This window comes from Lycium ferocissimum, chromosome 4, assembly GCF_029784015.1.
Source record: "Lycium ferocissimum isolate CSIRO_LF1 chromosome 4, AGI_CSIRO_Lferr_CH_V1, whole genome shotgun sequence".
Classification (NCBI taxonomy): domain Eukaryota; kingdom Viridiplantae; phylum Streptophyta; class Magnoliopsida; order Solanales; family Solanaceae; genus Lycium; species Lycium ferocissimum.
The window spans coordinates 36,835,307-36,851,407 of NC_081345.1; the positions used below are offsets into that span (position 1 = coordinate 36,835,307).

At 36.7% G+C, this 16,101-nt stretch overlaps 1 protein-coding gene across 1 annotated transcript; it reads right to left on the reverse strand.

Moving 5' to 3' along the window:
• Positions 1-1,185: 1,185 nt before the first annotated feature.
• Positions 1,186-2,369, reverse strand: LOC132052675 (glycosyltransferase BC10-like). The gene has a single exon (XM_059444326.1). The coding sequence runs from the start codon at positions 2,275-2,277 to the stop codon at positions 1,204-1,206; it is 1,074 nt and encodes a 357-aa protein (XP_059300309.1). The 5' UTR covers positions 2,278-2,369; the 3' UTR covers positions 1,186-1,203.
• Between the last annotated feature and the right edge of the window lie 13,732 nt (positions 2,370-16,101).

Sequence of the window (16,101 nt, forward strand, 5' to 3'; positions counted from 1 at the left end):
TTACACCTCAACAGTACCTTCTGTCTACTGCTTGCTTTTTGTTGCTTTCTTTGAAAGCTCATTCAAAGCTTTGAGTTGAATTCTTTTTGGGGTTACTTTGGCTGAGGGCATTCTTTTTGACAAACCCTTCAAGACCTCATTCCCATCTGATACTCCAAGATGCGTTCTTTTTCTTCACAACAATCACAGTTTGCATAAGATTTCTCCTCTTCATCATTAGCTGTAAACAAAAATAAATAAAAATAGAACATGATTCAGTTTAAATCACATCGGATCCTAACTCAACTAATCACCAATTCACCAAAGCAGTTGTCATATCTCTAGCTTCATTGACACATAGGTTTTTAATGTTTTATACCAAAACTCAAACACCTTTTATAAGAAAATTGACCATAATTTGTTTAATAGTGATGAATATGATAGAGACATCTGGTCTAACTTTCCCAACCAAATCCACAAATATCAACTACAGATGCCACAATTTACCTACTATCTTCTTTACAAAAGACCAAATATCCTAGTGGTTCTTTCTTTGTCCCTTACTTGGGAGATTTTCCATTGGCCATCCAAAGTCCAAACGAGACCAAAGAATTGTATTCAAATTCAACAATCAAAATCTAATAAAACCATTCAATGGAGGGGACTCTTTTTTTGGTTGTAATACAAGACTAATGAAGGTAACGGTGAGTATGCGACAAACAAAGAAAGAATAAAATTTTCAAGCTTTTCTAAAATATATCTAGAAGAGTTGAATTATTGAAAGTATAAGGAAAATGGTTACAGATAAAAGTTTACAATTACTATGTACTACAGTACTATTGTTTAAGCAACATTACGACTGTTAAAATAGTTTAAGAGATATTTACATAAAATTCCTGAAAACATAACTATCTTTACATTTGAAGGGCTCCAATTCACCTAAATATGCTCGGCTACTTAAAATATCAAGCCTACTCAGATTCTAAAAATGTTCCATCACCATTAAAGTAAAAAAAAGAAACCACCTTGAATAGATTCACCACTCAAATTGTCAACACTTGAAGTATGTTATAAGCTAACTCTAGCATATATCACTAGTACTTTCTAAAATACCATATTAGCCGTCCATCTCAAATCAAACCAAATATACCAAGTAAACTCAACTGAAAAAAGAGTCCCAATAAAGAATAAACAAAACTTACCAAGAAAAAGAAACAGAAACTTTCAGTCCTTAAAAATGACGGAATCCGCCATTTCCATCAACGGTTTCAAGCAATCCGGTGAGAATTTCCTTGCAAACATATACGAATACGTCGAATTCGACTCTCTAAGCTTATAAATCAGCTCTGATGAAACTTCAATTGGATGATAAGTACGTGGATGGCCATCAACACTATCAGTCCAATTAACCCGAGTCAATGTATAACCTTTACACCCATTTGGATCCTCCATTGATAACAAAGTAGGAAAATAATGCTCTTCAGGATAACAAGATTCAATTTTTAGACAAGGTTTCTTGAATTTCCTCCACAACTTACTATCCTTGATAACCATTAACGAATGTTTTCTTGTAATAACAAAAAACTGTGACCCGACCCGGAATTTATCAAACCCAACTTCAGGTTCCATTACATTTTCACCTCTAGCATTATATCTATCTAATAACGAAGGAGATTCATTTAAGATCTCTATATAACTAGGAAACTCCATTTTGTTTGATAATTTTTGGGTATCTAGTAAAAAACTGTAAAAGTAATTAAAAGAGTGTAAAGGGATACAATGCTGTGAAATAAGAGCGAAATAAACGTTATCTGGATCATCAAGAAGCGCGTGAGCAAGTAAGCGGCGCGTGGCTGAAATAAGTGTCGGTGATGAGCGTTGAGTTCTCTTAGAATGTATAAATCTGTTAGAAAAAACACCAACTGGAGGTGTGATTTTCACTGTGGGGTCAGCGTGAATGTAAATATTATAAAGATGTGGATCAGAGAGGTTAAAGAACTTGTTCCACAGGGACTGAAAGTGCAAATCGGAGTTTGTTAAGAAAAGAAAGGCGATTTTAGGGCGGTGGATGGTGGTTGAACCTAGTCGGAATTTATTTGAAGGGTATTTATGGGAAGGTTTTTTAAGGAAAGTTGAATCGGCGGTTATGGCTTTGTGAAAAAGGGAAAGATCGTCAAGTTCATCAGGGATAGAAATGGTAATTTGGCGTTGAGGAAGGATAGATGGGGCTAAAAAAAAGATTATTGGAATTGAGATTAGAAGTGTAAGAGATGGGATAAGGATGTATAATTTGAACATTGTGTGAAAATGGGGAAGATAGTGATGAAAAGTAAAGTGAGGATTTTTTGAGATTTGAGAAGAAAGAGAGAGAGATGGAGGAGATGAATAAATGGTGAAATTTTGCTTGAATAAAGTTGAGTAAAGAGGGGGTTAGGTGTGGGTGGGGGTGTAGTGTGGGGTCCCTTTTTATTTTTTTATTTTTCTTTACTTTTTCTTTTAACACTTAATTTTCTTGATACGATTTGTGATACAACGCAATGTAATTTTACAAGCGAATCTGTGAAGAATAGAGTATATACAGATCTTATTCTTATCTTAAGAGGTGGGGATGTTGTTTCCAAAAGATTCTCGCTCATAAGTTTACCATAGTTATCAATATATAAGGTAAGTTAATATGAGGATTTGAGATTTGAGAAGAAAGAGAGGGGTGGGAGGAGATGAATGGTGAAATTTTGCTTGAATAGAGTACAGAGGGGATTAGGTGTGGTGTGGGGTCCTTTTTTTTTCTTTTTCTTTTTTATATTTTTTTCTTTTTCCGGTCATCAGACGTAAAGGACGAAATCAATTACTCCTAGTTGAAAACAATGCTTAATTTATTGGTAGAGTTATCAGTGGCGGATCTAGAAATTTCATTAAGGGGGTTTGAAAATCAGTGAACCAACTTTTCTCTTGTGTTTAGGGTGTTCAAAATCTATATATGTACATAAAAAATACAAAAACACCTTATATATACAGTGTAATTTTTTACCGAGAGTGTGAACACCCTCACTTGTGTGTAGATCCGCCCCTGACAGTTATGATCAACTTAATTGCAGAATATTATAAAATCATACTACTTAAACATGATAATTTTATTCTTATTTTTCTCAAAATATTTTTAAAAAATTATATATTTGAATTGTATATGAAGCAAAGTTCGTCCAACTAAATAAATGTAAGATCATTTAAAGCGGAATAATAAATAAATATATAAAAATAAAAAATAAGAAATTTCTATCTAATATTTTTTTTTTTGAAAGTACAAGTAGTTGACAAGTTTAAAGTACAAGAGGTCATTACAAATAAGTAGTAATACTTTTGAAATATACATGTTTCCCAAATTATTGGTGTTAGTAAAAAAAAAAAAATCCACAAAAATATTGTAGTTGCACATATGCTTTATGTTTTTTCACAAAGTAACCACGTAACATAGAGGAAATATTATTCAAGCTAATATTTACGTCGGATTTTCATAGTATAAGAAATGTAACTGTTTGATTTTATGAGCTTTTTTAGGCCTTATTTGTTTTAATTAAGATTAAGACGTTTGAATCTTAATACAAATTTGAATACTAAGATGTGCATTAATTTAGATATATAATCTTGAATATGAATTTGAATATTAAAATGTACATTAAGACCTAAATGTATGAACCTGGATATATATGCGTATTAAAATATAAATACTTAATAATTAAGAATGTTTGTTATTTCAATATCTGAATATATAAAATTGATCTTTATCTAAAATTAAGAAATATGATATTCAAATAAAATACTAAATAATTTAATATTGTATCAATAAATTATTTTAAAAAAATTATACGGTGGTTGGTGGTGATGATCATGATGCAGCGGTTGATCTGGAATGATGTTAGTTGATAATGTTGCTTGTTGTGAGTAGTAGCTAGCGGTGGTGATGGCTGGCAATAGTGATTAAAGGTGGTTGTTGATGGTGATAGATGGTGGTGGATGCTAATAATTGTGGTGGATGATAGTGATAGTTTATGGTGGTGGTGAATGATGACGATGTTGGAGATATATAGTGATGGCTAATGGTGGTATCTGTTGGTTGTAAGGTTCGTTGATGGTGATTATTATAAATGGTGGTTAATGATTGTTGTATAAGCAAAATTCTACCCTACTGTCAGTTACAGAACGAGGTAGAGAGAAAGAGTAAATAATTCTTATTGATATCATTCAAGTCTGCACGGTACGATTATAATGCCCAAAGATAGAGAGCTAAAACAAAACACTATATATCATTTCAAAGAAAGCACCTCCTTCAATGGGAGCTACTAAAGAACAAACATATAATGCTTTTACAAGTAAGGAAATACAAGTTGAAAAGTATAAAAAATTTTAGAGACTAAGTGTGCAGTAGACTTGGATGAGATTGAATGCTCTTGCTCTTGTCCTATACCTTTGATTTATAGTCGTTCGAGTTCTTAAGATTCAAGGCTGACTTGCAGGTTTTGGGCTAGTCTTCTAGACTGATTCGACCATTGGGACCAATATCCTCTCCTCGATCCTCGTGAAGAAATTGGTTAAACGTGTGGTCTATCCCTTCAGACTCTACCAAACATGGTTGAGAGGTCCGCGGCATTGTTCGCAAGGCGAATGCTTGACTCGTGGGAAATTGGTAGGTTGGTCGTGGTCTGCATCTATTCTAGTCAGGGGTCGGGAGCCCTGGAATGGCCGGAGGCAAATGAACTTATAATCCAGCCTTAGGTTGATTTGATCATCTTGCGAGAGTCGTTTTCTGATTTCGATCCGGGGTATGTATGTCTAGAGCACACTTCGGGAGTGTGTAACCTTTTACCACTACAGACAACTGATTGTGGTGATAGGCGGTGGTGATTGTAACCGAGGCTGGTGGTTGTGGCTAGTGGGTGTGTGGTAGTTATTAATTGTGGGAAACTATGGTTAGCTCTGAAAGTATATATGTAGGGAACTAGGGATGAATTGTCATTTTAGTAGAAATTATGAATAGGCATTTTTGTGATATTAAGATTTTGTTATATATCTTAATTACTCAGATCTACTTAGACCCATTAAATGATTGTAAGATTAAAAACACACCTAATAGTTAAGATAAGAGTGATTATATTCAGAAAAAAAAAACTTGGTGATTAGAATATAATTATTAAGATTAAGACCTTCATTAAGTATAAATAAATGAGCTTTAATTTTGTTATTAAGATTAAGACCATCATTAAGTATAAAATATTCTTAGTTCTTGATGTTATCCGATACGATGTAACTGATCTTAATCAGGTTAGATTTAGTGGTGTGGTTATTGAAATATTTAAATTGGACAAGATGGTTATATACCCTCATATTTGATCAATTAAAAAGTATACATCAGGATTAATTGTTAGTATATGCAATTACTATTTTTAATCCGTGGCAATTAAGATTCCATCCTCCTGTCTACTAATGCACATAATGACAAACTTAATTAATTAAATATAGTATTAGGTCATCCCATTTAAGCTGCCTTAACTTGTTTATCGTTATTTATCACAAATGAAGGTGTTTAATTGACACAACCTAATCCTCTATGAAGAGGTCCCATATGAAGATTAGTGCATGGCGCCTTGGACATCCTTATCTAACCAAGAAGATGTACCAACCCTAATGTCACGTCCTTAGTCTTCAACTAAGCGCACGTGCGGCACTTGGCAACTCGCTCACGTTCTTGCACAACTTGCTCACGATCTTGCTTTGCCAAGTCAGCCTAGATTACTTGTTACACCTCGCATTTTTGTACATTGGAATATTCCGAGCCAATGGTGAAAAGCTAAGGACAAGACTATGTTCTAAATAATTTTAATGAGCAGTACATTAGGAATATTATTTAAAGACATTGGTGGTATGGAAATATTGAGAAAGGCTAAGGGTAAAAAGGAAAAATTTGCAAAGTGGCGTCATGGGAATAATGTGAAAGGCGAGGGTAAAATGGTAATTTCACAAGGTTCAAGAAAAATCCTTGGAGGGCCAAATCTTATATGAGAAGACACTTGGCCTTCTTTATTAAATTTCAAGAAAAAGGGAAGAAAGCTCTAGAAAAAAAAAATGAAAAAATGAAAAGGGGGCAAAGTGTAAATAAATGAGGGACTAAAGTGTGCAAGGGAAGACATTTGGTCATCTTTGACCAAGTAAGAAAATTCAAGAAAAGGAAGGAAAAATCAAGAAAATAGAAGAAAATTCTAGAGAGGGAGAAGGAGGATATAAGGCCATACTTGAGGGGCTTAAATGCAAATATGGAAAAAAATGGTGGAAGGCATGTATATATATTAAGTCATCTTTTTAATTCAACAAATTTGGAGGAAGAAAGAACAAAAGAAAGAGGAGAGCATGAAGCCATGGGGGTTCGGCCAACCCATGGAAATTTGGCCATGAGAAATTTCGTTCCAAAAATTATTTTCTTCATGTATTCCTACCAATTCAAGGGTCCTCTACAACGTGGTATAGTTGTTTCGGAAGATAGGGCATTCGTTTCATCGTTTTCGCACCATAGTCAAGTGAAGAAGTTGAAGGAAAAGGTAAGGTTTAGTCTCTTCTCACGTGTTATGGATGGTACATGCATGTTGTTGAGTGTTGTAGTAGGTGAAAATGAATGAAAATCATGAAAATAAATTGTGTTGTGCATTTGGCCGTGTAGGTGCTTGCATGGTATGGAAGTGATGATTCAATTCTTATGTAGAATTTTAATTGTTGTTGTTATGTATTTTATGATGGAAATAAATGAAAAGCATGAAATGTAGAAATTATGGATGTGGCCGTGTATGCATGGTGTGGCCGTGTAGTGTGTTGTGTGCATGGAAGGATGGGTATATAGCATGTTGTTGTTGTTGTTGTTGTTGTTGTTGTTGTAATGTAAAGAAAAGGATGAAAATTCATGAAAAATATGCATATATGTGAGTATTGGCCGAGTGGTATGGGTGATGGAAGGGTATGATGAATGGAAAGTTTGGTTGTGGATTTCATGTTGCAAATAAAAGTTTATGTTAATTGAATGTAATGTTCTTGCGGGTATGGAAGACAATGATGTTAGTATGGTGTTGTTGGAATATAAATCACAAGGTTGTTATTGTTTTTATTGGAGTTGGAAAGTCTTGAAGGAAGTAGTATGTTGATTGAAATTATTAGTATGATTGTTGGTAATGTTGTTAGTTTGGCCGGGTTGTATTCCGGATCGTTGGTTGATTGAAATCGGCCAAGTTAAACTTGGTGGCATGGTATATTTACGAAATCTTTATGAAATTTCGGTAGCCAAGTTTCGTTTAAGAATCCAATTCGAAGTGCACTAATCATCATTTGGTAAACATGACCAAATCGTAGATTTTGGTGGATTTGCAACCCGGACTTGGAATAGCAGAAGGAGCGGAAAGAGGTATGTAAGACTTCACTTTCTTTCTTTGGCATGTCTTAGACGTAGTAGGCTTGAACACGGGCCTCGGGGATAATTCCTTTCCTAGAAAACTGAGATTGAAATCGATTACTATTCATTCGGTAAATTGAACTAGAAATTGTGTGAAATCTTGAAAAAGCTTCCTAAACCTCTAGAACTCGCATAAATAGGACCCGACTAACCTAAAACCCTCACAAGCAATGCCATGACATGTAACATATGTAAATTTGATACGCCGCCTCATTTGACCGAGGTGGGCCCATTGTTTCCCGGATTTTCCTTATTGTTCCGCTTGACTTACTCTGTTGAATCCAAAAGAAACCTTTGATCCCTGATACTCGTTATCAGCGACAAGTACTATACTTATCCCATGAGAATACTTCTATGGCAATAATGATAACGATGATGTAGAAAAGAGAATATGCTTACGATCAGTATGACCAAAATGATTCCATGACCAAGATTTCTAAGTAAAGGATTCAATGTGAATACGAAGGTGACAAACTAGTTCTTGATCCTTATCTCCATTTCTTAGCTATGACACTATGTTCTACGGATTTCAAGGTCTATGAATTGACGTCTATGATGCCCATGATATCATACTATGTTTTCTCCTAGTACTATTCTTCGTTGGTAGTCTCGCCTTAAAATACTCGTCCCTTCAGCGAGACAAAGCGATCCGGTTATTCCATGTACAATCGGAGGTCACCGACCTTACGTCACTCCGATAGACACACGACCTTCCTTGGGCTCCCATGCGTCTTGTTTATATGATAATGTATATGATACATGATATTGATGAATGTACATGTATATGTGGGGAATGGGGAGAGGGCAATCGTGTCCACCCCGATTCGATTGGCTTATCATCGTCCGGACGCGGGATATGGGAGAGCCGTACGCGCGTCGTTTATGTGATGTATGATATATATATAATACGATATACTTGGGACAACGTTGGGGAGGGGGTGGGAGAGCCGATGAATTCGGCGTACGTAAATGCGAGTGAAAAATACCGTTTTACGAAAAGTATACGTTTTCTATGCACGAAGAATAAGAAACACCGTGTTCGAAAAAAAAAAAAAAAGAAAAAGCTAGGCATGCGTAGGCCTCCGCCCCGAGTGGCGCTCACGTATGCGTTACTTTTATCCTATGATACGGTCTATGTTTCCATACGGTTATTACTGCGCACGAGTTACGATTTCATACGTGACATGTTTCATATGTACGAATACGCCTTTCCCATGATATGTCTCGTGTGTACCGAATACTCTCTTTATATGATATATCGCAGCCTCTTACTATGTTGTTATCGTTCACGTCTTACATACTCGGTACATTGCTCGTCGACCCCTCTTCTTCGGGGGGTCGCGTTCGTGCCACGCGGTACACCCGTACGGGTTGAAGTTAATATAGAAGATGTTCCGGCAAAAAGTTGGCAGCTCCATTTGGCACTCGGAGTGTAAACAGTCGAGTACACGTGCCGGGATTTCGATTACGGTTAGAGACTTTGCGGACGAGTCGTGGGTACCGAAGTCGATCGTCGGTGGCTTCATAGGCCAATGTGTCGGTTGTATTATGATACAAGTTTTATACGATTACAAATTCGATTGCTCGAAAGCGACGGAAAGAATATTTTAGTAGCTTTGTCATATGTATTTGACTTGAGGAAAAAAAAAAATTTACGCATGGAATAAGAGTCAGAGGGTTCGCTCGGCCCTAGGTAAGGGTCGGGTGCCCATCACACCCTAATCAAGATTGGGGTGTGACATTACTACACTCAAGATCGCTAAGGGAATAGTAATTGAGAAAGACAAGAGAAATTTAATAGAATGAAGCTTTTTATTATAGAAGACTTAATTGATTTTGCTTGATGGTTTTTACAAATGAATGACCCTCTATTTATACTACTCACCTAGGGACTAGTATGCAAATAATAATTAATGTATAAGTCCCTACTTATTTACAAAGAAGTCCCTACTCTAGAATTATCCATTAGGCTAGAATGTTCTAAGGTCTTCCTAAGAAATCTTCTAAAGTCCATAAATATCTGAGCATCTCCATACGAATCTCCATAGCTCTAGAATAATCCAACACATGCTAGACTTTTTTTTCCATGTAAGCATCCACATGGCAAAAATAGCTCCAAATGGCACTTAGGTGGCATGATGACGTGGCGGGTCATCACACTCTCCCCCACCTGATGTTGCGACGACCGCGGCGCATTCTTGCGCAACATAAACTCTCGAATCTTGTCTTTAAATTGCCACAAGTCTTCATAACGCTCCCGTGTGGCCTCTTCCTATGGTTACCCCTTCCGGTGGACGAGGAACACGGCGGTGGCTTTTCTGCCCTTGTTGTTCCGCTCGGGCGGTAATCAATGATAGCTTCAATCTCCCTATCGTGTGAGGCGGTGATGGTAATTGGTGCATGACTTGACCCTTTCCTGGTTCATGCTCCAACTCAATCTTGTGATCCAGCTCAGGCCTAAGAGGCAAGCTCTTAGGTAGCTCTTCAGAAATACCATCTTTGTTTTCTTCGAGCAAATTATCTATCCAAGGCGGCGGTGTCTCTTGGGTACCATTATCTTCCTTTCCAAACTTGTAATGGTTGCCATGAATGTTGGCTCCTCTTTCTTGAGCCCCTCGACAAGCTGCATAGCTGAAAGTTGTGCATGGCCCTGTTCATGCGACATAGTCACTGTAGGCACCATACAAGCGCCTTCTCGCTCCATGACCAAGAGACGTTGGAGGTAGGGATCGATCATCGCGTGGCAATGTCTAAAGAAGTCTTGCCCCAAAACAATGTCAAAGATATCCATAGTAGTGGCGGTAAAATTTGTCGTACCTTTCCAATCGCCCAATTTGACACTAACGCCATTAGCTACACCACGAGCATTTTCTGGCTTAGCATTCACGGTCTTGACGAGGGCGTTAATTGGAGTGAGCTTCAACTCTAGTCTCTTCGCTGCGGCCTCGGTCACAAAATTATGAGTCGCCCCAGTGTCTACCAGTGCACGAGCGGGCTTGTTATTGATGGTGAGATCCACGTACTGGTTTTTATTATCATTGGTTTGACTATCTTGCTTCGCGACAGCACCACATAGTCTAATCGTCCCCAACTGTGCGATTCCCGTACTCTGTGTTTGCGTCTGCTCGTGACTTGCACGTACCATAGCGCTAATGCTCTTCAGGTCAGGGCAATTTTTGAAGCTGTGCGGCCCTCCGCATAAGTAGCATCCCTTCTTCTCGTTCTGCGCCTTCTTTTCAGCATAGCCCTGACGACCACCTGACTTCTTGCCGTCGAACTTATTTGCATTTTGAGTCTTGGAGTATTGTTGTTGCGACTCCTTGCTCTTACCACGGTCTCCCCCACCTTTGGCATTGCCACCCCTTGACTCATTACCTTTGCCTTTGTCGTGTTTGTCATGCTTGAAATCCATTAAAGACTCGGCCTCCACTATGGCTTGGTCTATATCCCTGACTTGCCGGCGTTGCAACTCTTGCTTAGCCCAGTTCTGCAACCCGTCCATGAAGTGAAATAACAAGTCATCGCTCGTGAGGTTGGGAATTTGAAGCATAAGGGTGGTGAACTCCTTGACATAGTCGCGAATGCTCCCTGTCTGCTTCAACTCTCTAAGTTTGCGCCTTGCCTCGTACAAGACATTATTTGGGAAGAACTGTCGCTTGAACTCATTCTTGAACTGATCCCACGTGTTGATTGTGCATAGACCTCTGTCAGCATCGGCGACCTTTCTTCTCCACCAAAGCATGGCAGTCTCTGTTAGGTACAACACAGCGGTGTTGATCTTGGCCTCATCGTCCCTCACTTTGCCATGCCTGAAATAGTTCTCCAAGTGCCAAAGAAAGTTCTCCACCTCTTGTGCATCACGAACCCCTTTGAACACTGGTGGCTTGGGAGCCTCGATCTTAGCTTCCCTCGTCACAACAACATTGTTGGCTGCCTCGGTCACGCCAACATTGACCTGCTCTTCGAGTGCCACTATTTTTGCCTTCATGGCATCGATAGTACTCAACGCCTCCATGAGTCTGCACTCTAAGGCAGTGATGGTTTGCTTTACCTCAATCTCAGCCTGCATACGCCCCTCCAAGTCATTTCGGATGCTTTCAATTTCTTCAAGAGTATGCCCCTCAAGAATGCTAAGAGTGCCCTCCACCTTGCCCAAACGTTGGCCAAATATGTCGATGGCGTCCATCCCCACATTAACCTTCATAACCCACTTTACCGAGCGAGACGTCCTCGGACAGGACCTCCACGTCATCCTCGCTCGCCTCAGTGGTAGATGGTTCTTGGGATGTAAGCCCTTCATTTGGCACAACCTCGCAGCACCTCGTGGCTCTTGTTGGCGGCATTCTTCTTTTTGTTATGACTCTTCTTGCCAGCATCTGGATGACGTTGGCTTGGGTTTTAGCAGCGTTGATTTCTCCGTCGTTTGACATTCCCTTAGTCGTAACCTTCGCTCTGATACCACGTTGTCACGTCCTTAGTCTTCAACTAAGCGCACGTGCGGCACTTGGCAACTCCCTCACGTTCTTGTACAACTTGCTCACGATCTTGCTTTGCCAAGTCAGCCTAGATTACTACACTCAAGATCGCTAAGGGAATAGTAATTGAGAAAGACAAGAGAAATTTAATAGAATGAAGCTTTTTATTATAGAAGACTTAATTGATTTTGCTTGATAGTTTTTACAAATGAATGACCCTCTATTTATACTACTCACCTAGGGACTAGTATGCAAATAATAATTAATGTATAAGTCCCTACTTATTTACAAAGAAGTCCTACTCTAGAATTATCCGTTAGGCTAGAATGTTCTAAGGTCTTCCTAAGAAATCTTCTAGGAAGTCCATAAATATCTGAAACATCTCCACATGAATCTCCATAGCTCTAGAATAATCCAACACATGCTAGACTTTTTTTTCCATGTAAGCATCCACATGGCAAAAATAGCTCCAAATGGCACTTAGGTGGCATGATGACGTGGCGGGTCATCACACTAATCCCCTAAAAAGAAAAACTAAAAAATAGAGATGCCAAATTATGTGTATCACCTATAAGTCCTAGATATGCTACGTCTTTGTGTGTGTTTTCTTTTTGCTATATAGCCTAATAATCACTATTAAAGGTTAACGTAGATTAACAAGTATTCCTCATTTTTAATCGGAGTCTCACGTTTGAGCATTGAAAATTGAGTTACACTTGAAAGGAAATCGGGGAGCATTTTTCCTTTAAAGTTGGGCTTTTCTACGTGAATGCCGATTAGCCGAACTTCAAAACAAATACCTAACACCGAGTGAGAAACCAAAAATATATATATAAGCTACTCATCAATTTCTTATCATTTTTCTTCTTTTATAAATATTAGTACTTGTTTGGTTAGGGTAGGCCTATCAAAAGTGAGCAAGGAAAAGTAAAAGAAGGATGCTCTTCTATGAAATTAGAACCCTACATTTTAAGCTAAAGAATGCACTATAAAGTTGCAACCATTAAATCCCAACAAACCCATTAATTTCCCTTTCAATTAAACAAATCCGATTTTTTTTTTTTTAATTTGTTTACTATGAAAACTGATAATATTCGGATATATTTTTGGTTTTTGGTTTCCCATCTACTTTTATTAAATATAATAATAACAATAAAGTGATTAAGGTCTCCTAACAACCCTTCACAAAATACAAAAATGAGGACAGGTGAATTACAAAGGGATGTCTTTTTCAGAAATATATGTACTCCATGTACTTATCTGCATTTTATATTTCAGAACATATCCGCAGTTGACTGAGACACATCATTACCCGCTCCATTACTCAAATATTTGGTTGAGAAGTAAAACTTTATTTTGTGCACGTTAAGGTGCTGTTTGGCCATAAAAATTATTCAATTTTTTCCAGAATTTTTTTCACTTTTTTCACTTTTGGGCGTTTGGCCATAAATATTTCGAATACAACTTGAAATTATATTCCGAAATATCAAAAACTCAAAAAACTTGTTTTTCAAAAAAATTTCACTTTTTTCACTTTTTTACAACTACATTTCACCAAAAACTACAATTTCAAAAACTATGACCAAACACAACTCCAACTTCAAAAATCCCAGAAAAAGTGAATTTGTTTTTGGTATCTATGGCCAAACGCCTACTAAGTATGTGAGGTTTTTTCAGAAATTGATGGATCAAAATTTTATTGTGGGTGCACAAACTTTGTGTTCACTAATGAGAGAGATAAAAAGAGCTCACACAATTATTAATATTAAATGTATGAGGTATAAAATAAATTTATTCGGTTGAGAAATAAGGAAGCAAGTTAAGTACACTTGTAGATAAAATGGGGTCTTATTTTCATTTATCTTTATGTAGGTCGACACTAGCCAACGCAAGCTCCTTCCACCACAAATTATGATATAAGTTCGATCACTTGAGGTAACCTTAGGCGAGACACCCTTTCAAGGTGCATAGAAGACCATCAACCTAGATCACGGGCCTTCTTGATTTCCGTCTAGACAAGTTGGGGTCTCTTTGGATTGTTGGAGGATGAATAATATTTTAGTATAATTACTAACTTAGCAAGTATTTAAATTTAAATCTAATTTATATATATTACTAATAGTGTAAAATACTTACTTTATTCTACGATAGCAAATTAAACTTATTGACTATTAGCTATAGTTTCAGATAACTTCAAATTGAAAGTGCAAATATTTACAAGGGTTCGAAATCAGTTCAAACTCTTTAAATTTTAGGTGAAATGTTAAAATACTAGTTTTAAGGTGCATTTAATTGGAATTCTCGTTTTAGACTCTCACGATGGTTTTTCAAATTATTTATGTCTGAGCAAAACTTTTAGATGTAATTAGTGTAGAATATTTCCTTTGTTTTTTAAATGTTTCCGTCTTTGACTTTAGCCTCAAAATAGTTCTTATTATTTTACATGGGGCGCTATGGTCCTAAAAAGCTACTCCTAGCAATTATCACCATGGGTCCATTAATTATCATCACGGGACTGAAAGGGTGGAATTTTATATTGGAGAAAAAATCAATAATTAACCCTATTTAAATCATGAGGAAAATTCAATTAAAGCGGTGCTTCCGTTAATGAGTAACATAAACCCCTGGAGATGACCAAATGTGCACCATTTTTGCAAAGATATAGGACTATTAATGCTTCATGTAAAATAATAGGACTACGTTGTGTCTAAACTCAAAGATAAAGGGATCATTTTGGTCCCTTTCTCAAACAATTATAGAGTAGTGAGTTCTTACTTTTGAGCGCTTCGAAGACTATATTAATGCTTCACCTTATTTTTATCAGTTCGACATTGTTTGGGTAAAACTTAAATACAAAGGATGACTCGGAGCAAAGGGCTAAAATGATCCCTTATTTGTGAGAGTAGGTTCATTTTGATCCCTTAAATATAATTTTAGCATATTTAATTCCTTAACTTTGCTATAGTGGTGCACTTTTTATCTCCCTAACAGGACCTGTTTAAAAAGTAACGGTCCTAAGGCTACGTGACACTCACGTGACTCCTAAACCCATCTAGACAAAACTATTAAACTCAGTTGCCTTTCCCCCTAATTTCATACGCACCGAAAAAAGCCCTAGTCACTTTGTAAAAATCTTTGACTGTGAAAATCTTTGATCGTCTGGAACAAGAAAACTTAAGTGAAGAAGCTAATTGTTTCTTCTACAATAATGATTATTAGATCTCATGATAGTGAAATACCCAATTATGATAAGATTTTAGCAAGAAACACCATATGGGTATCATTAAACTGAAAAAGTGATTCTTCACTATATGTTGATTCCGTTTCTCATTTTTTAGTATATTTGCTAACTTTTATTTAATACATGATAGCTTCAGTATATTATAATAAGGTTACTAGTAAATAGTATTAATTTCTTCGATTATTTTGTGCAATGCATGACACAACAAAAGCTTTTTGAATAAAAAATTGAAATAAAGACAAGAAATAAGAAATAAAAAAGTGTCTCTGACATAGGATTTTGTGTTTGCCATTGTATAATCTTGATATTTTTTTTAAATTGTAGGTGAGAAGAAGGCCTGCTAGCCAAGAAAATATGAAAGCTACTCAAGAAAGTGGAGTGTCTGACGACTCATTTTTTAGTATGTAAATTGCTGCTGCTGAAGGAATTTTTTTGCTGCTATAGAAGGATAATGTTTGCTACTCTAAAAGAATAGTTTTGCTGCTATTAAAGGTTAATTTTTGCTGCTGAAGGTTGGTGTAAATGAGTCAATGTTGCTATTGAAGACAATGTGGATAGATTTATATGCATAACAGACTAAAAGGGATAGGTTGATATGCATAAAAGGGTTAATTTTTTGTTGCTAAAGATTGATGTAAAAGAGTAGATTTTAGTAACCATTCATTTTGGTTTAGCTACTGTAAAGAGCTATAGTACTATATTTCTCATAAGGTAACATATTTGCTATAAAGGAGATACTTTTATTAACTCCTCATTTGATTTTGATTTAGTTTTTGTTATGTCGGCAAGTGAAGACAAAGCATATGAAGTTTAAAGTAACTTTGGAAACTATTTATTGACTATTTGATTTCGGTTTGCTTGACTACTAATTCTAACAAGCCATGCACCTGGAAGCTATTTTGGGGCAGGGAAGGAAATAT